Source organism: Takifugu flavidus, chromosome 3, assembly GCF_003711565.1.
Source record: "Takifugu flavidus isolate HTHZ2018 chromosome 3, ASM371156v2, whole genome shotgun sequence".
In the NCBI taxonomy this organism is placed as follows: domain Eukaryota; kingdom Metazoa; phylum Chordata; class Actinopteri; order Tetraodontiformes; family Tetraodontidae; genus Takifugu; species Takifugu flavidus.
In genome coordinates, this window is record NC_079522.1 from 13,262,303 (window position 1) to 13,282,540 (window position 20,238).

General features: G+C 41.6%; 1 protein-coding gene across 5 annotated transcripts in view; it reads left to right on the forward strand.

Moving 5' to 3' along the window:
• The first annotated feature begins 1,491 nt into the window (after window positions 1-1,491).
• The window catches only part of kcnh7 (potassium channel, voltage gated eag related subfamily H, member 7), a 42,118-nt gene continuing 23,371 nt past the window's right edge, over window positions 1,492-20,238 (forward strand). For 2 of the 5 annotated variants that reach the window (XM_057027179.1, XM_057027180.1), the window contains exons 1-3: window positions 1,871-2,525; window positions 3,220-3,450; window positions 17,363-17,518. In XM_057027179.1, the coding sequence (XP_056883159.1) occupies window positions 2,450-2,525; window positions 3,220-3,450; window positions 17,363-17,518 (463 nt within the window). In that variant the 5' untranslated portion in view covers window positions 1,871-2,449. Of the gene's footprint in view, window positions 1,613-1,869; window positions 2,526-3,219; window positions 3,451-17,362; window positions 17,519-20,238 lie in introns of those variants that run through there. The other 3 variants (XM_057027182.1, XM_057027178.1, XM_057027181.1) reach the window with 3 other exon arrangements.

Consider the following 20,238-nt stretch of genomic DNA (forward strand, 5'->3'; position numbering starts at 1 on the left):
AATTTGTTTCTATAAAAAGAACAGCTTCTCTAGCTAGCACTGCTTTAATAAGATGCATTCAGTGCTTTATTGTACTATTGCTGCCAGCATTTGCCAGTGTTATCTCAAATTTCTGTCATGGGATAACTGCATATTTTAAATATGCTACTTAGCTTTGCTAACTGATCAGTTCAGTGACTGAGAGAGATTTTGCATTACATTTTTTCTATTAATCATTAGATAGAACTTTTTTAAAGGCAAGCAATGGTCTTTAATTGTATTCCAATGGAGAAATTTTGGCAATAGCCCTCTGCTATAAATGGACACACAGAGGTTTGCAATGGGCTTAAGAGTGAGAGTCTGTGGCTACTCGAGTGGCTAAATCACAGAGGCGATTGCAGCTAACTGCTAACACCATCATTGCCACTCTCCTAACTGCAGATGAAAAAGAAAAGGGAAAGAAACCCTCTGCTCAAGGCTGCATTCCCTTAAAATAAAACAGAAAATGCCTCCGCATCCATCAGACAAGCAATTGCCACTAAAAAGGCTGCACCACCGCTGACTTTAATGAGAAATGGGGTGCTAATGGGGTTATAAATGGAAAGGACCTGTAAGTTTCAGCTCCGCATGATATTATTATTAATTATGTGTGGCTATGATTCAGTATGTGTGAGCTTCCCCATTTATCCACTGCCTTTGTCTTGCAACTAAAAACATGATTAATATTTAATCAGACTGAGCTGCAGTGAGCTTTTCACACAAACAGGTCTGTTTGCAGTCCACATCATAAATGTAGCCATTGTGTGAAAAAACCTCCCACATTTCTGCCCCACTATATATTAATGCATTCATTTTAAAATGTTAGCACAAATACATTAACACACACATACAAATAATTAATGCTGTCACACTTTAATGTGGCTATGACTTGGGGGCAGGCCTAACCTTTAATGCTCCACAGTCCACAGAAAGAAAGAAAGAAAGAAAGAAAGGGTGTGGTGAATGCTCTTCGTGTTTCTGGATTCCTATATTTTACTGTGCAGACCAAAATGCAGGTTAGTCTTCAGATATATGCAGCTGGAGCTTGAATATAACGTATATATAATATATCCTCAAGACGGAGGCTGCTGCTTCATAAAGTATCTCCTGCAGTTCCTGTTGAAACGGGAGGTTGCGTGTTTGTATTCATGCCAGGGTCCATCCCGTCCCTGAGTTTATCAAGTTTGGTGCTTCTAAATAGAAATTAATCTTAAAACTTCTCTGCAATCCCTCCAACGTCGTCACTGACACAAGCTGTACGTTAGGAAGGAGATTCGCGGAGGAGAACGCGCACTATTTTCTCTTAATGTGTCATTCCGCTGTCAACGCCAACAAATGCCGGAAAAGATGCGTCCATCACCCAAAGTGTGATTGTTTAGCAGCACCATGGCCAGCGCCTGCCTTTTTCTTGGGAGGTGAAGCGCCGACACTCAGTTATTGTTTTCATTTAAGCAATTTATGGAACTTTAAAAGCAATCAATTTCCCAAAAGGCTGCTGCGTCATGTCCGAGTCAGCCAGGTGACTCCTGTCGCGCACCTGTGTGACGGCCTGACCTCGTCAGGATCAGTCCCCGACAACAAAACGGTGTCATAAGTAAGGAAATGTGTCTTTTGCTGTGCTTGTTTTTGTCATGTACACCTATGTTGTTGTTTGGTTGTGGTTTGTTGACTTCAACTGTTCCTCCGCGTCATAAAACCCCGGACCTGGCTATATCCGCTAAGCTAGCCGGCCCTCGCCAAGCCAACGAAGTTCAATTAGCCTCGGCGTCCCATTAAACGCAGGTGGTGAAGAAAGAGACGATCATTTAACACATTACGCCTTAAATTGGACCGCAAGACACTCGCTGGTGGCTACGCGGCTAATTGCAACCCGGCAGAGGCGAAATTGAGCCGGCGTGTGCGGTAACTGCGCGTTACAGAAGTAACGGGTTACCCGCCAGCCCTGCCCCTCTCTCTCTCCCTCTCCAGCCGCTTTGTCTGCGCATCCATGTGGGTTTTTCCCCTCGCCGTGTCCGCGCCGTCAGGTTCTCTGCCATTGGCCTCGGAGACCATCAGTCTTCCCCTCACAACAACAGGACCGCGCACACACACGGTGCTTTCGAGGAGCGACGGTGAAATGTTGGTGGAACTGCCGGGTGCCGACTCCTTTCTTTCCTGCTCGGCGTCGGCGAGGAGCGCATGGAAGCGTCTGCGATGCGCTCAACCGGGGACGCGTCGGAGTTGAAATAAGGGAGACACGGGGGGTCGGGGAGGAGAAGCACAAGCAGAAGGGGGGCGATTTTCCTCCGAGGATGACTGACTGGTGACAAAGAGAACGGGGAGTCCCTTCGGTTTTGGTTGACACCCGCGAGAACTTGACGGAGGAGCGCTTGGCTCTCACTCGGGCGGCCAAAGATTTTTTAATCACAATTATTTTTTTAAGAGGGGAACCATGCCTGTTCGGAGGGGGCATGTTGCGCCACAAAACACGTTTTTGGGAGTAATTATTAGGAAATTCGAAGGACAAAGTAAGTATGGTGGTCGCCGGTGCCTTGATTTTTGCCTGTAACGATGCGTGTTGACTGTTGGGGATTCGACCCATTATCCCCACCAAGAGCGTTGTGGCACATTTAAAGTCTGTCATTTGGATAAATCTGGGTTAGGCCCCACGCAAAGTCAGTTTTGCTGATATCCTATCATGCAGTTGCCATGTGGGGCTCTGCTCCAGCAGAAATGGCAATTTCTGAAAATTCTTTTTAAAAAAAAGGATTAAAAAGATCTCATCACGTTCATCTCCTCTACCTTCATTCTTCCCACCGTGTTCAGTGGTTAAGGATTACTTGCAGCCATATGTGGCTGCACGGAGTAGCAGAAACCCTTTAATAAAACATCACTTTTGGCCAGAAATCTAATTTTAGACCTGAATAGTTAAAACAAAAAAATCCCTGTGATTCATAAAGATTAAAACTACTCCCTCTATATATTCACCAGCAATTAAGTGCTTTTTATTTAAGCATGGAGTGGAAGTTACTCACGTACACACGGTTTTATTCTATATTTCTATATTTTTATTTATATTGTCTTACTTTTCCATGTTTGATGCCGTAATTCTTTGATTGTTTCTATACATTAAATGAAGCATTTTTGTTAAATGTAGTTTTGTACCGCTGTATCTTCACGTGCTTACATAAATTCCCTTATTTCCAATTTGCCTTTCCACAGATAAGAAGTTCATCATAGCCAATGCCCGGGTGCAGAACTGTGCTATTATCTACTGTAATGACGGCTTCTGTGAGATGACGGGCTTCTCCAGGCCGGATGTCATGCAGAAGCCGTGCACCTGCGACTTCTTACATGGCCAGTTCACCACCCGACATGCAGTGGCCCAGGTGGCCCAGGCGCTGCTGGGCTCTGAGGAACGCAAGGTGGAGATTACCTACCACCGCAAGGATGGTGAGTGCTGTGGCGTGGGGTCATATGAATATCACATGATGCAAAACGGCCGCAATGGGCTGCTTTTAAAATGCATGCTGCCTGTTGGTTGGCCTTTTCCCCAACACCAGGTGAAGCACTTGGTAATGCGCCGTACTTGAGTGCAAGGCAAACCAAATGACGGTAAACTGCGGAGCTTCTGCACATGTTGGAACAGCGGGGGTCCTTCTTAGTTGTGACTAAATGTTATCTGGAACATTCTGTAACAGAAAATCAGTGAGTGCACCCATTTGGCACCCTGGGGGGGAGGACGAACATCTGCGAAGATTTCTTTACTGCCAAGTCCAGTTTTGAAATGACGTAGGTGCTGGGTGGCTGGGAGTGATGTTCATTAGCCTGTGCTGGATAGGGCACCCAGGGAAGGATGTAGCTCATTTCCCTACAGGCAGGAGTGAAGATAGACGGGCGCTTCTGTTCTCATCTGCAAAGGAGCATAGTTACTAACTGCACAGTAGTCTGCAGTCGTGCCCCTTTGCATTCATTACTATAAAGACCCTGTAAATGCTTAGAGAGCTGACAGTTGCCCGTGACTACCTCCATATTGCTTTCCCATAGGTTAGGTAATCTTCTGGCATGCATAGATTTCATGTTTTGGCAAATTACATGGCCAGCTCCAGAGTGAGTGCTTAACGTACTCGTGCAGACTGTGCCGGATCAGCCACAGTTCATGTATTGACCTCTAACAATGGCATGTTTTCAGATGATGAGGCTTCCTCACATAAAGCTCGGAAGACAATGGAGTTTCACTGGGATGCCAGTGGAGATGAATACATCTAGAGCTCCGTGGCAAGGAGTCAAATTCGTTAGCGGTTCTCGTTTATCATCTCGTACAGGAAAGGCATCAGATGGGATTGCCAGTGATTACTAAGGTTGTCCGCCATGTTAAATGAAATAAAAAGAAGAGTCCATCAACCACACTCCAACTGGGCCTCAGGGGTGCCGCATGTTCAGGATTTTGCAGCAGTCTGTTCTAATATGGCTGAATGGGCTGTAGGCATGTAAAGTTGGCTCTTACCTGAATGAATCACGCCTAATGACAAACTCGCCATCCGTGGTAAGGGAGTGCACAGGGGAAATCATCTGAGTGCTTTATGAGGAACATGAAGCTAATGATCTAATCAAAGGGTCAAAATTGATCTTGTGGTCACTTACATGCATTTATAGTGGAAGTGTAACAACTCTGCATTAGCCTTTAGTGTGTGGCTTTTAAAAGATTGCTTGTTTTTTTTGTAATTCATGCTCGGGCAGGTATGTAAAATCCCAGAGCAGTGCTTTGATTGGGCGCAACAGTTATTCTTTCTTGGAGGCATTGACAAGTGGAGTCAGTGGTGAAAGCTGTAGAACTGCAACAGTTGAGGGAGTAGGCAGGACGAGATGCTCGACATATTTCTGTGCTTTAACTTCTGACCTTTGAGTGATACACGTAGTCCACACTCCTTCCGTATTTAGTGAGTACACTGTAAAACTGCATGGCTTCCTCCACTGCCTTTTTCTTATAACCTTTTGAATGCTTATTCAGCACAAAGTGTTACATTTGGATAATTAAAGAGATTTAATCTGCAGTTGATGTGGCCTCTATAAAAACAAAGACTCTCCCGGTCTGTTTTCTGACGCGGGTTCGTGACCCTTTTCAGGATAAACCCACTGTCAGCCGTGGGCTTTCCAGTAGGCGAACAAACGCTCCACTGCCACAGCTGTCACCGACCACAAGTTTTTCCTTTTGTCTGGAGGGAGCCACCACAGCATTTGACAGCCCCGTACCCCTACTACGGTTGCGTGCCCAACCTGCGTGTTCGCACTAAGATCCGTTGATTCCTAATTTGACTGAGCACACCACTGTGAGCAACAGCAGCAAGTTTTATATGCAAAGTGTCAGACCTGGTCTCTGTAGAGACGGTGAGCACGGCAGAGGTTCTAGTTGCAGAATCCAGTCACACAGTTGTTATTGATTACAGATAAGGGAATATTTGAAAATCGTTCAAATTTGCCTATTTAAATGAGTGTCTTACATCGGAAGGGGTTGTGTATTTAATCCTGACTCATATGTTAGATAACCAAGTATACCTTGTGAAAAGGCAAAAAAAATCAATGTAAAATAAGGAGTCACTGGAGGAAATCAGGACTTTGAGGGCTCACCACTCGGCTTACAAGTTTTGAAGGCACAACTGCCCCCACAACACGACAGCTTCAGAGCAGCTCCTGCCTCTGCCTGCTGTCAGCAACTGCTGCTCTCCACTATATATGAAGGCCTATGCAACTCTGCCTTTCATTGCTGCAGTTGCTATCGGGTAGTTATTTTGGGAAAGTGCTGTGTTGTAACAGACACACACTCGCACTCGCATCAAAAGAGATTATTGAGGGAGTTATGTTTTTGATTCTGCTACTGGCATGTGTGGGAACTTTTCTGTGTTTGGTAAGATGACAGTAAGATGTCACCTGGCAACATCAGGACTCTACAATTTAATGGATCTTAACAAAGGTGCCTAGGTTGCCATTTCCAACAAGGACATAGAGTGGTTGTAAAAGTATGCTGGAGGACCTATTGGGGAATTTTTTCATGGACCTTCGATTGACTTTCTGCATATGTTCTTTGAAGTTCTGATTAAAATCAGCATGCAGGAGACATTAATGAGCCAAATCATTAGTGAACAGCGAGAAACACCATGAAGTCCTCTTTTGGGAATGTCCGAAACTAATTAACTTAACAAAATAATTTGACAGCGACCAACCATAGGGGATACGAGTCTTTCACGTTTGATGCTCTAGTATCTTAAATGGGTGCAGGATGCAAACGTTACACTATATTTTCAGTATGCTATTAGCGTGGTGACTTGTTTACATCATTTTTAACTCTTAACTTTATCTGTCAGCTAAAACCAAGCTGGGTCTTCAGACGACATTGATTTGCTGAGCAAACAGCTTTAATGAGGACAGAAATACCTTCATGTTGCATTGATCTTCAAAACCGTTGCATCGAAGGGGAAAATCAATGCCCTCCCTCCCTCCACCGGCTGGCCGACAGGAGACTTGAATAAAAGAGCCGGAGTCCTCCTGACTGGACCCTGCAGCAGGGGGAAAGGTCTCATTACCATCCTGTATGTTGTGCTTCTAATTACCTCTGTTTTCCTCGCACCCGACCTGAATTTCTCTTGGGAAGGTCATCCACCTGTTCCAACAAAGCAAATGACCTGGCTAATCTGCAGTTTATAATAAAAAGAAGAATGGCAGTTAATCACCAGAGATTATCCCTTTACATGAGTTATGCGTCTTTGATCAATTTAATCCAGGGACAATTAAATCCTATATATATTTTTCAATTTCTAAACTCGCAGGAAGGATGAGATTACACGCAACAATTTCTTTACATCTGGTCCCACGCATTCTGCCCCCGGGCTATATCTCATCTGCCTCATAGTGTGATTTCAGGAGGAATGTCTTTGCAGTGGTCTGATCGCTCTCCTCATGGTGCACCTCTGAGGTCTTTCCAAGGAAATCTTCCATTTAATCTCAAACCCATAGTCCGCATAAGTGCTTTCCACACTGTCCTTTACAGAGCATAACGGAGATTCTGCTGCTCGTCAGCACAATCTTTGGCATACTGTTAATGCTTTATGAGTTGTGCCCTCCCATATGTGCCTTTCAGTGCTCACATCTCTGTGACCTCTGCAGGAAAGAATGCCGTCTTCAAAGAGGCAGAAATTTAATCCAGTCTAATCCACCGTGTGATTTCATTATGCAAGGTACAAAAAATTGTCTTACTTTCCACAAATGAATCGTTATCTGAATATTGCTTACTTTGCTGCTGCTGAGACCAGCACATCACCTGTGACGTCTCAAAAAGCAAAATAAAATTGGAAATGGTTTAAATAATCTTCATGCAAAACCCCAGAATCATTGTATTTAGACATAAAGCTGTCAGAAAACTGTTCCATGAAATAAGGCATATTGTACTCAAGTGCTACCGGTACAGAGCCGCACGTAGCCAGTCAGCAATAACAGAACTGTCAGTTCTTTAAGTTCTAAATCTAACTTTAGCTGCAGTAATAGCTTTCTGTGTGGTTTATTAAGGAATCTGTGACTGTCAGGCTATAAATAGAGTAAAGTTGGCTGCTGCTCCCTGAGATTAGATTACTTTATCCTTTTAAATGAAAAATAAAAATCTTCACAAGACTGGGATAATATATGTATTAGGAATCGCAGTGTGACTTTCTTTTTTAAATTTTAGATTTTTATTTTCCCCTATAAGATGCATCTACATGAGAAGTGAAAATGGAATCTTTAACGCAGTAATGAAACACTGCAGAAAAGTCATGAAAAAAAAAGCACTTATGCCCGTCAAACCTTTTGTTAAAAGCTTTCTGAAATGTCAGGCTGATTTCAGTGGACTGTTGCTAAAGGTTAGGATGTTCCTGGATCAGCCATCATCACCCTGGGTGCAGTTTTGACTCAGGATAATTGAGACAACAATAATGGTTCCATGGGAGATGTTCCTGAAAACAGGGAGGGAATGAAATAACAAAACAGATGCACAGTGTACTGAACATAAGAGGTGGCATTTGTCCTAAAACTGAGTTTGACATTTGGGGGCGCTGTGAGGGATGGACTGAGGGAACAGGCAGGATGGTGCAAATGAAGTTGTCAGGAAGAGATAAATCAGGTGAAGCTGAACATCAGTTTGCTTCTTCTCTCAGGGAAGGCCCCCCTGAATCCAGCATCTTGAGAGCAGTTTAAATTACAAATGGTCCTGCTTCTGACTACACCCTTTGCCTCTAAATAAAGGTGGCAGACAGATGTACGGCCATACAGTACGTACACAGGAAACGAATCAGCTGAATACTCTAAAAATGCTATGTCCAGGAAAGGGTGTGTACCTTTGATTAATACTGTCCTGCATGCTTTATCAGTCCTCATGAGCCTTGGAGAAGGCAGCGTAATGAGCAAGCCCCCCCAACTCTGTCTGAATTGACACATGGACACTTTTGTGTTGCAGCCAGAGCTTCGATTTCCTCTGCATTCGTTGCTCACAGAGGATCTAATTTATAACGGGTCTCTTCAATGGCATCTGCAAAAGAGGAAAGCCTCTACATGGGCTGATTGGTAACTTATGGGAAAAGCAACATTGCGTATAACACAGAAATAGATTTTAGTGTTTACGTAACTGAATCTGCATATTTTAAGCAGGACAAATATTCCATTCGCTTCACCTTCCCATACCTATAAAATTCAGTGGAGTTGCAGCTAAATGATAATCACTATCTTGGTATATTTCCTAATTTTAACATTAATTACTGTGTATAATAATAAAACAAAGCATTTTCATATTTCATTTAATGATTGTTCAATATCATAAATGTAGGGGGGGTGTCTTTCATCACATTTTATTTTTGCAAGGCTCTTTTTCTCTCGATTTGAAAGGTTATTTAACCTACAATGGCCCAAATAAACCATCATAGTTTAGCTTCAACATATTCAGTCCATATAATTCAGATCTTATTGGAAACTTTAAGGAGAGCGTCCATACTGGTTTCTTTATAACCTGCAAGCCTTACCAGCTAAAATACAGAACAATCATGCAAATTAAAAACAATAAAAAACATTCATTGAAACTATTTTATTTGGGGAATGGGCGATACCAGCCTCGTAATGGCTAGCAATAGCAGTCACCGATACTCAAGACAGGAAAATGTCCTCTTTACATAGACATAGCGCACTACTATAGCTGCTCCTGCCAAGAAAATGTTGCCGATTTGTAGTATTGTGAATCCCACTATGGTGACGCCATAACTCTGCCTCCTTGCCTTCTCCCCCATCCCCCTCGGGGCCTGATTGACACGGTGTTCTGCGTGCTGCACATAGCTGTAATCTCTGCAAGTTCAGCGGAGCTGCAGCCCCGCTGAATTGCGAGGTGACACGACCACGGCTGCCACATCAAAGATTGTGATTATTCACCCATGTTTAAGAGACGGGTGACGGTATTTGTTGCAAAGTCACATTTTTACAAATGTTACAGTAACAGAATACGAGGGCTTAACTGTGCCAGCAAATGATTTTTGTTGAACTAGTGCTAAGTCAGACGGCTAGATAAGTTAGGAAGGCAAGCAGCCAGCAGAGCAGAATTTGTCGTCCTTGTCTGTCTTTTTGCAACGCTGCAACACTCTTCGCTTCGAACACGGCCCCCCCGCTTTCTGCGGGCCAACTCAAATATTAATTCACATATACGAAGATTGTCTTGTCACACAGGGAAGTGCTGGTGCCTGTTTAGGAGATTTATGGTTGCTGGGACAAAGGAAAGTTCTTTAGTAACGCAGGTTAGCAGAGAACTGTTTCTGCTTTGGATGTGGCTACGGGGTGGGAACATTCAGGGCCTGGGGGAGGTGGGTGGGAAAGCAAGGAGGTGGGGTTTGGCCACACTTGGTATTGGTGATTACTTGACTGAGAACTCCTACTGGCTTAAAAACATGCCATCAAATATCCCTAACTTAATTGAAGGGAATTTCTACAATCCACTTAATTAACGCCAGGCAAAATGTACCTGAAAGGCTATGTGATGACATTAAAAAGAACAGCAAGGCTGAAAGCAAAAAGCTTTTTAAAAAAAAAAAAAAGTACCCTGTTTTTCAGGTCATTTAAGATCTGAAGGCATCACATTTGAAATTCTTCAACAGCCAAGTCTCCTCGGCTTGTGCCTTGTAACCAGTGTGCTTACTCCAGACACTTTTCTGATCTGCAGTTCTGCCCATTTTTAAGCAGATATGACAGTTTAAGCTTGATTTTGTCATCAACAAATTGATGTGACAGTCTTGCATGCTAAGTAAAGTAAACATAGCATCTATGGATTAGCCCTACACATTTTGCCAGTATGTGACGGTGTCGCCACAAACAGACCATCAACAGCCTGACAGCCCCCTCCCCCAGCACACAGCCACTCGAATGCTTCACAGTGCAGTCCCCCCCCCCCCCCGCCTTTCCCCTTGCCCCTCTCATTAAGGTGGTTCTTCCATTCTCACCCTCTCTGTGTACAAAAGATATCCTTCATTCTGCCGGTGTGAGAGACACCAGGAGCTGGATTATTCTGCACGGTTATTTACACTTTGCTGTTAAGATGTATCGTGTCACAAGTGCAGTTGGTAAACATCAAACCCCGTCCCCGCTGAGGAAATATTTCATCGTAATCCCTGCGGTGGTGCCATTCACGAATGGAATATAAGCACATCTGTGAATGAACAGCTGCGCGTGAATGATTAGTCCCCTCCCACCCGACTGCAATTCAGATCATCTCCATCTTAATTTTAAACGGTTGCACCCTCACAGATAACACACCAATGTTCTACAGCTTCTGCTTTTGTGAAATTCTGCAAGAAAATGTATTATATTTGTCATATTGGATTACTTTTTGACAAAAGGAGACAGAAATAATAGTTTTAGTTCTTTAAACGTTACTGTAAAAGTGTATGGATACTTTATTCATTCTGTAGCTTTCTATCATGCATCCTGATATATGGCTTATTATAATGTTTAGAAATGACCCTGACTACAATCCTGGCATGAACCTGAACTATATTCACAATCTAAATATTGCCAATGACCTATAAATGATATCCTTAAACTTTTTGTTTCACCACTTGAGCCAACTTATAGGCTTCAGCACTTAAAGAGTATTACTTGAAATTGCTTTTTACCTTTCAATATGATTTTCTTTCTGCTATAGAAACTTGGAATGTATAGCTTTTTATTATGTCTGTGATGGCAAATGCAACATGAGTAGTTAATCTTTGCTTTATATCATTTAAACATTTTAACAAGAGAAAATAATGTTCAGCAAACTATAAAAAGTAAGAAGCCAAATGGTCAGAGTTCCAAAAGTAGAATTTTCCATTCAGACAAGTCACTTTGATTTGCTGTTTCTTGCTTGTTTGTACCATCTGTCAAGCCTTTATTTCCCCCCCTCCATATTCATAATGATGAACACAATATTTCAGGCATGGTCACAGCTTGATGTTTGGCAGAGTCTGCAGAGCCTTCCATCACACACCATGCTCCCCCAGATGACCTTTAGCAATGAGGCTGGATGGTGCCCTGAGCTTCACACAGATTGTTCTTGGTAATTCTGTTGTACACTACTTTCTGTTATTGCCTGAATTTCTCCCCGGCCTTAGATTAACTCGGCAGCTTTACAGTAAAGCAACAGAATACACAAAGTTTTAAATTAATCAAGTATAAGAGGTAGCTATGGCGAGGAAAAAATACTTAAGATACTAAAAAAAATACTAAAGTACTACACAGAAATACTTTATTTATAGGACATAATGAAAACACAATTAAAACCTATTTTTCTTCATGAAAGAAATGAAATGAGGCTCAACTGAAGCTCCAGTGTACATATCTGCATTTTAAAGATGCTACGTGTGTAAAAGATTTAAATACAAATCTACTACATCTTAAACTAGTTTTTGAGGGTAGGAAGAATCCAGGAATGAACTCAATAAGCACTTGGGGAAAGCAAACCCTCCACCTGGCTTCAGGTCAACTCAGGCGTCTTGTTATCGGATCATTTAGTGGTCTGTTGCGGCAACAATATAAGAAGTGTTGCCTAGTGATGATGGAAGCAACCTTCAATGCTGCTCTGCGCTCAAATCTGTAACCGAGCTCGCTCAATAACAGACTGTCTTCCTCCGTGATAAAGTCAAGACCAGTCAGCGTCGGCTGGCATGTTGTTTCAGAGCTGATGACCAGGATGAATCCGTTTTTGAACTGGTCTGACTGGTTTTTTAGTTAATGTCTCTAATAATACAGCACTGCAGACGGTCTTCATCTTTAAGGAAGGATCAAAAGGGATTTGGAGGAGCTGCAGAGGTATTGACATTGGCTTGTTGAGTGTATAGACCAAACTGGTTCTGTGCATTAAAGCTCTGACTGTGACGTGACACACATGAAGTCTCGTGTTATGACAGGTGTTGTTTACGTACCATAAAAGAAGTGAATATATATTCCTTGTGGACATTTTCAGCAGTGACTATAGGCCAGATATATTACAGTGATTTGACAGGTGACCCTCATAGTTATAGAACCAACAGTCCAGCCCACTGCTGCCAATGATATTGTATCCTTGGGGATAAAGCTGAGCTCTCCTTTCTGGATTAGAGAATTAAACAGCTCTTACAAGGGGAAGGGATCAAATTTCACTGGAATGAAAGGTACAAATAAGCTTTTCAACCTCTTAAAAGTCAATTCTCACAAAAACAAGTCTTAACTGTCTTGTTTCACTTGTTATATTTAGAAAAATACTCTAATACTTCTATCAATTATACAAGGTAGGGAGGACTTGTACGATGAGTGTTTTACCTCGGTCGACCTTTTCCTCTCACCTTGTGATGTACCAAAGTCAGAAGATGGTAATGGAGTCAGCACCTCACTCAGACATGCACGTTGGGTCAAAGAGTGACACTGTGAGTTTATCTGTTGACGAGTCGTACGGACGTTTGACATTTAGAGAGGAGAAAAATAAGAAGGGAGATGTCACTGTAGCCTTTTAAGTGATGTATTATCAATGTAACGGCTTCTAGCTTCTCATGTCGAAGTCAGTCATATCAGATGCGCCTAGCTGTGCACAGATACGCAGTCCCTGTAAGCTGGAGAAAACGATGGCTTCAATTTACAATGGCCGCGATAGGTCTGACAGCAAGCCCTCAAAATGTGGCCTGTCAGCTCTTGCCACCATCTTACAGCTGTTGTCATGCACCAGTGAGCCATTGTGTGTCTTTGTGAGAGTCGAAGGTGGAGACGCACAGGGAAAGGACTTGGCTGCATATTAATTTCACTTAAGTGATCAATATAAGTGCTCCTCTCTGAGTCTCCCTCTTACTCCCAACCATGAAGAGACATTGAGCAGCATTGTCTTAATTATTGATAGTGGAAATACAATCTAATGAAATTTCCAGCATCTTGAAACCAGAACTCCTGCACTGCGCTCACGATGAGCACACACACGCACATGCCAACACACTAAAGAAATTTAAACTATTTTCTTTTTCTTTAGCATAAAATAATGAACGGAGATGTTTTCTGAGTCATAAAATGATTTCTAATTAGCTTCTTTATGTCAAATCTCAATAACACAAAGTTTGACTTGATACAAAATTCAGACTAACCAAAAGAGAACCACAAAAACCAAAATTTAACAAGCATATGTTGTGCAGATTTCTGGAAGTGTGATTAACCTGGTGTTCTAATTGAATGGAATAAATTAGAGGCAGGGAGGTAAAGGCAGCACACGCCATGAGTGTTGACTCAAGTCACGTAAATCATCCAACGTCTTACAAGGACAGAAGTCCAGCCCAAAAATAAACGTCGGGTGAATTTTTAAAATCTTTACAATCCCATTAGACTCATCGCAGCAGCGGTAGTAGATGTAAGGAGCTGACGCTAAACTGTGCAGATCCAGTCTTGACAACACTGAGGTCCTTCTGAATGCTGCGCTCTGGCATATTCAGTGTTTGCCCTTGGTCGCACACTGTGCTGCCATTCTCCAGAGCCATCTGTGTAGCAAAAGATTACCAGCTAGTCCTTTTAATCCAGGTACGCAGCACCACGTCAGGGACGAAATGAAGCCAAGGGGACGATGTTTAAATGCATAAGACCCACATTTCCACTCCAGCTGAAAGATTTTGACCTGACTTTTGACCGTAAATGCTAGAGCCTGAAAAATTCAGATTTCTTTCTTTGACATTTTCTTTATCGATGCTTGAAGCATAACTTTTTTTTTCAATAACGTCCGAGAATGTAATGCCTTGTCATCTTTTTTAGATGGACAAAAACCATTTTGTTAATTATTGCTGTCAGCAATCTGTGTGTACTTATTAATTATTATTACTGCACAAGCCAGAAGAATATAAATATCTTCCTGTGTGCGTGCGTGTGTTGTGTTTGTCTTTGACCCTGGATGTGAAGAAAGACGGGCAGGAACATTTGCATCAGCACTTTCCACCAGAAATGTGTTTAATCTGTCCACTTTAGGCACATTTGCCAGTAGCAAACCAAACGTTTGCCAGTAGCAAACCTAGACAGGAGCCAGACAGAGAAGAAATGAGAGAGGAGGATCCTCTGTGGTGGATCTAGTGGAAGCAGGGATGCTAGAGAGGAGCTAAAAACAAAAATAAACCAGGCCTTGTAGCAGCAGATATGATGAATCGCAGATGGAGGAAAGGATAAAAGAGAGAAAAATACAGAGCAATTGTAATGAACGCGAATAGTGAAAGGGAGTATGAGAGTTTGGAGAGGTAATAGATTTTATCGTGACCGTGTCTTTTATGGGAGACTTAAAACAAGTGTTAATTTTTTTTAATAGTCGTCAAAGTCAGTATTACTTATAAACTTTAATTTGGTGTTGAGCAAGCTGTAAAGGTCGTCATGCAATATAACACTGTCCATACAAACAGTCATTGTCTAGTTTGGTGAAATTCATAGCATTCCTGTGAATGTATATGGTGTCATTTTTAGGCCTTAAACACAAACAACTTCTCTCAGGCTTTATTATTCCAAAACAATCCATTATACTTTCCAGAACATAATACTTAGATCCTATGAATTATAAATGCCTCTGGTTTCCAAGTGGCTTATTTTTAGAACACACAAACACACACACACACACACACACACACACACACGCGTGGGGTTACAGTCCACCCCCTCTCCAGGCAAGGGTACAACAACAACTTGATTTGTGTGTCCATGCATTTGGGCTTGTTCCTGTGTTTCTTCACAGGTGTGCATATTGGTTTAGAATCTGCTTTGCATCACGTGTGAACACACCCTTGAATGTGCAAATATGTGTTTCGCTATGTGCATGTGCCTACTATGTATACCAAGGGTTGTCACTCACTTAATTTCTATTTGATGAACACGAAAATCTTAGTTTAAAAAATGTTTGTGGGACAGATGACTTTTGCTTAAGTACTCCTTTAATTTTTAAGGAAGCTCATTTCTTTTGTAGAATATATATGCAGGATTCATGTCTCTAATACATAAGGAAATAAAAATAGTGTACAGAATTATGTGAGTCATGGAGCAACTAACCTAAGTCATAAAAATATATTTTCTTCTCTAGAAATGGTTGGAACTTTCTTCAAATACTTACTTGTCATCTTATTGTATGAAGAAAAAAGATTATGTGCATGACTCTGAAAACAGATAAAAGGACACATTTCCACTCTGTAGTCTTCAGATTTTTATTGAATATGGTTAGTTCAGTCAAGTATTATCATTTGTCAACAATCTCCTCACAAATGATCCACATATATTCCACTTTATATAGTTTGAATTTCTCCTGCTCTTTAATCTTGTAACTTTAGTGATACAATTTTATAGCAATTTGGGCAGTGTTCCTTTTAAAACCCTGCACTTGTGAGACAATTATTGTTTAATCCACACGGCACTACTACAAAGTAATAAAATGCAATTTACATTTGTTTGTATTGTTCATATAGTATTCAAAACATTTGTTGTCCATCACATAGTAACAGGGCTCAAAACATAATTCCCACAAAGATATAAAATAACCCCAGATTTAAACAATTGATACAAGCCTATTTTGCTTGATTTTATGCCTTAAATCAAAAGTCTATTTGAGTTAAATGTGTTTTTTAGGTCTTTTTATGATTTTAGCCAGTCGCTATGTGACGGACAGTAAGGATTTTATAAACCTGAGTCATTGGCCAGCAACATCATCACTAGCAAACAAACATATTGGTGCAGTGAACCTTCTTTGAAGGCAAAGAGGCAGACAAAGTACAAGCCATCGGTGATCTATGCAACAAGAGAATCTGCAATAAGTTTTAAAATGATAGTCATTGAATGGATCATTGAATAAGACATTATGGGCAATCGTAGTATCAATCAATAGTATAAAATGTGAAAAAAGCCTAGTGATATCACTGTATGATGGCTTCTAGAAGCAGGATAGTCCAAGAAAATCAGAGGGACAAGAATTGGTCTTTGTGCCTGTGAATTGGACTGTGTATTAGCTTAAATACAGTAGTCTGGGTGGTGGTGGGGGGGTGAATTATGAACATCCCAGTGCTGATATCAAGCCCAAGTTCAGAGGGCGTTTTCCAGACATTAAAGTCTTTAACGTGTATTTAAGTTTTGAAATGTGGGTTCTAGGACTCGGGTCGTAAGTCAAAATGTATGTGTGAGGCCCAGTCTGGTGATAATTAAGTGTTTAGTTTAAAGCTTGCATAAAGTGGCTTCTTTTTAAATGAACAACATTTGTCTCATTCCTGTTAACTTAATGCCAGCACTTTAATAAATGAGGACCATTTGGGCTCAAGACATGACTGACTTGGCTATAAATACTTATCTCCTACACTACAAAGCAATCAGCAACCAACTATTTTTTTCGTACCCTATAAATAAATATTTGTGTTGGTGTATTTCAGAGAAGATACCTCAGTACATAGTTTCAGAATAGATAATTAGTCTCAGTCAGGCTTAATGTTAATTAGAAAGAAATGGACGTATGCAGAAGCTTGACATTTCCCCTCATTTCTTAATCATGTTTTATTTTTGGTTATAGCTTTATCTGGAGTTCTTATGATGTCACAGACTGTTAATGTAAAACATCTGTTGCTTCCTACTAGTTGACCAGAAAATTTCTGAATTGTATCTGTTTGTGTTAATAATGTCACACATTTACAGCTGCAGAGATCCTCACCAAGCATGAAAATCTAGCTTTTTTTCTTTTTACTCCATTGCAAAAGTATCTAAATGGGCTTCGGTCTTGACATACACTCAAATTTGAATGACTTTGACTGGGGGGGCAAAAAATTGTGATGGGGACCTTTCTTTTTCTCACCATTTTTAATTTCCTGTTGGTTAGGTTCCAACTTCCTGTGCGCAACACATATCATCCCTGTAAAGAACGAGGAGGGTGTGGTGATTATGTTCATCCTTAACTTCGATTACATCTTGAACGAAGCCAGCAGTGACTCATTGGAGAGACTCAGCCAGACCTCGCCATCGAAAGCTGACCATTGTGAGTATAAAGATCCCTTCATGTATGCATTCTCACCATGAACTCAATACAATTCAGATCATTCTGATGGATGCTTTCATGCATGTCCAGCTCCACCTTCTATGTGCAGTGGTGCTGTGCAGGTTGTCCCTGCCACTCGGCTCCTTTGGCAGGTCGACATCATCTCAAAGATCTGGCCTAATTATAACTGTGCGTCTGTCAAAATGTCCTGATGAACTACTGGAGCATCTCTGGAGGGCATTCTTTTTCAAAAAGCTGTTGTTAAAGTACAGTGTAATGCCCTACAGTGCTCTCAGATATGCTCTTCTCATTTCTGTGTGGTCCTTTCCCGCTTACTGACATATAAAGCGGCAGCCTGCTGGACCAGAGGTCACCTCCAGATTGACTGTAATTGGACGAAGCTGCTAACAAGCGCAGTTGCCTCATGGGGCATGTGATGAAAACATCAGGGATACGTGTGCCGAGTGTGTGAGCAAATGTCTGTCTGTGTACAGACTCGAGCGCTGTGACACCACGTGTGAACATATATGCTATCACTTATTACTTATCTATGGCAAATAATTGCCCAAGCAGAAAGGGCTGCCCCCAAATGATCAGGGCTTTATAAAAGTCTGACCCTGCCTATCTGAATATCTGGGTGGGCATCCCTGCAAATTTGACGTCATGGTCCAGGTTTGATCACAAGGTCTGTTTTTCCTCTGCTGCCACAGGGGTTGTCCGGTTGGTTTCCCATTACACCGTGGTATCTATTTGGCATGCTTGGAACCTCAGCTGAGTAGGTCCTAAATAAGAGCCCACTCGGCTGTGGTACCGCTGGAGGAAAATACCCCAAACCACATTGTGTCGCGTCATGCTAAGTAGACACTAGTGTAAAAGTGGCAGCGTTGTATGGGATATAACACCCTTGCTGCTCAGGACACCTCTATGTACACATTTTTAGTCAAATGATGTATGTGTGGTGGCCTTAAAGTTGAATATATAGTCATAATATTTTGTTCCCTTTCAAACGATTCGCTTGGGACAACACATTGTATGGGACATCTATACACAGCCCGCAGAACAGCTACCAAACTAGAGTCAAATCTCAACATGCTAGTGTATCGTTGATCAACAGAAAAGACGACGGTGAGTGACCGAAGGGGTTGTCACAGCCAGATAATAACGTGGAACAAAAGTTTATAGTGATGACAAACTGGCTTCGTTTGGAGCACAGTGGCCCCTAACATAAATTTAGGGGAGTAAGCAGAAAATCTATAAATTAGTAGAAATTTAATTTATAATAATGTAGTAGAAAGGGTTTCCTACAAGCCACTGTAGCCTCACCAAGTACTCTCTCCATGAGCCCCACCTGTTCCTCCACGGTTGAGCCTCGGAGCAGGCGGCAATGTTCACAAGAGCTCACACCTCTCAACGCCCATCTGCCATGAACAATCCCAAGGTAGACGGGACAAGCCTCCTAGAAGTCCTTGTCTTGCAGGGAGAACTAGTTCCCCTGAAGTATATAGTGAATATATAGTCATAATATTGTCCCTGTAACAAAGACAAAAGTAACAGAGAGCACCTAGTGAGCTTGAGTTTTGGAGATGCTCTTAGCAAATTGAAAATATAAGAACTGAATGATGTCATTTTTCTTAAAAAGCATAAATCGACAATGTGTGTTTTACTGAGTGTTTTGACTGCAAGGGAACTCCAAACACATGGTCCTGCTCTTTTAAAACAGTTTGGAAATTATTCTAAATGCACAACTGTATCGTGTCAGATGACGTCCCACATGATCAAACTATTGCAGATGTCACTTTAATATTGATATCCACACTGTTTGATGACCATCTTGGTTATTTTATTTCTGATTCATTATTCAGGCGTGTAAAGGCAACATATTGGTTATGCCCTACTTATATACTGTTGGGTTCTCTTCATGTGTGGCGTAAACTTGCTATATGAATTGGCTAAAGTTCTGGATGACTAGTAGGAGACAAAGTGGGGGAAGGAATTTGTGACATTGAATACACTCTGGAGACGGTAAAAGGACAGGAAACTCGGGTAAACACACCTCAAGGTAAAATAACTATGAGCAAATATTATTTTCATGTCAACAGAACCATGAGCAGGAAGCAAACGTAAGAGGGGACAAATTTTTGTTCTCGTTTTACTGGGATGAAGGTGATATTTTTCTCTTTTCGCCAGCGATGCTTACCCTACGGAGACATTACCCTACCAGTGTGAGAATCTGAGAGGCAAATTAATATTCAATGCAAATATTACGATCTGGTATCATAGCAACTGGGGCTATTGTGGGTCCAGTAGCTGAGTAAAGCTGCTCATGAATTTTTGCTGATGTGAGTGAGAGGGGATAAGAGTGAACACGGAGCCAGTCTCTAGCACTGTAATCATGCCTGTTTATGCTCTTTACAGGTAAAAATAATATAGTTACATTCTGCCAATTTAACCCATCTATCTGACTGAATGAGCTACGAGCTAATGATGAGATTTGTTCAAGATTTTTTTTTGGTTTCATGTTTATCCTTTAGGCAAGATAATTAAAATCAAAGCCCTATGTGAGCTAACCTTTAATAATTTATTGTGTCAATGTAATTCAAACTGCAGAAGAGATATGAAAGGCTTCAGCTGCACAGTGTTGCCGTGTGTGCAATTCTCTGTGTGGGGGAAGCGGGGAAGCCCCTTATAAACTGTTTTTTGCTGTTTTGCATTTTCTTCGC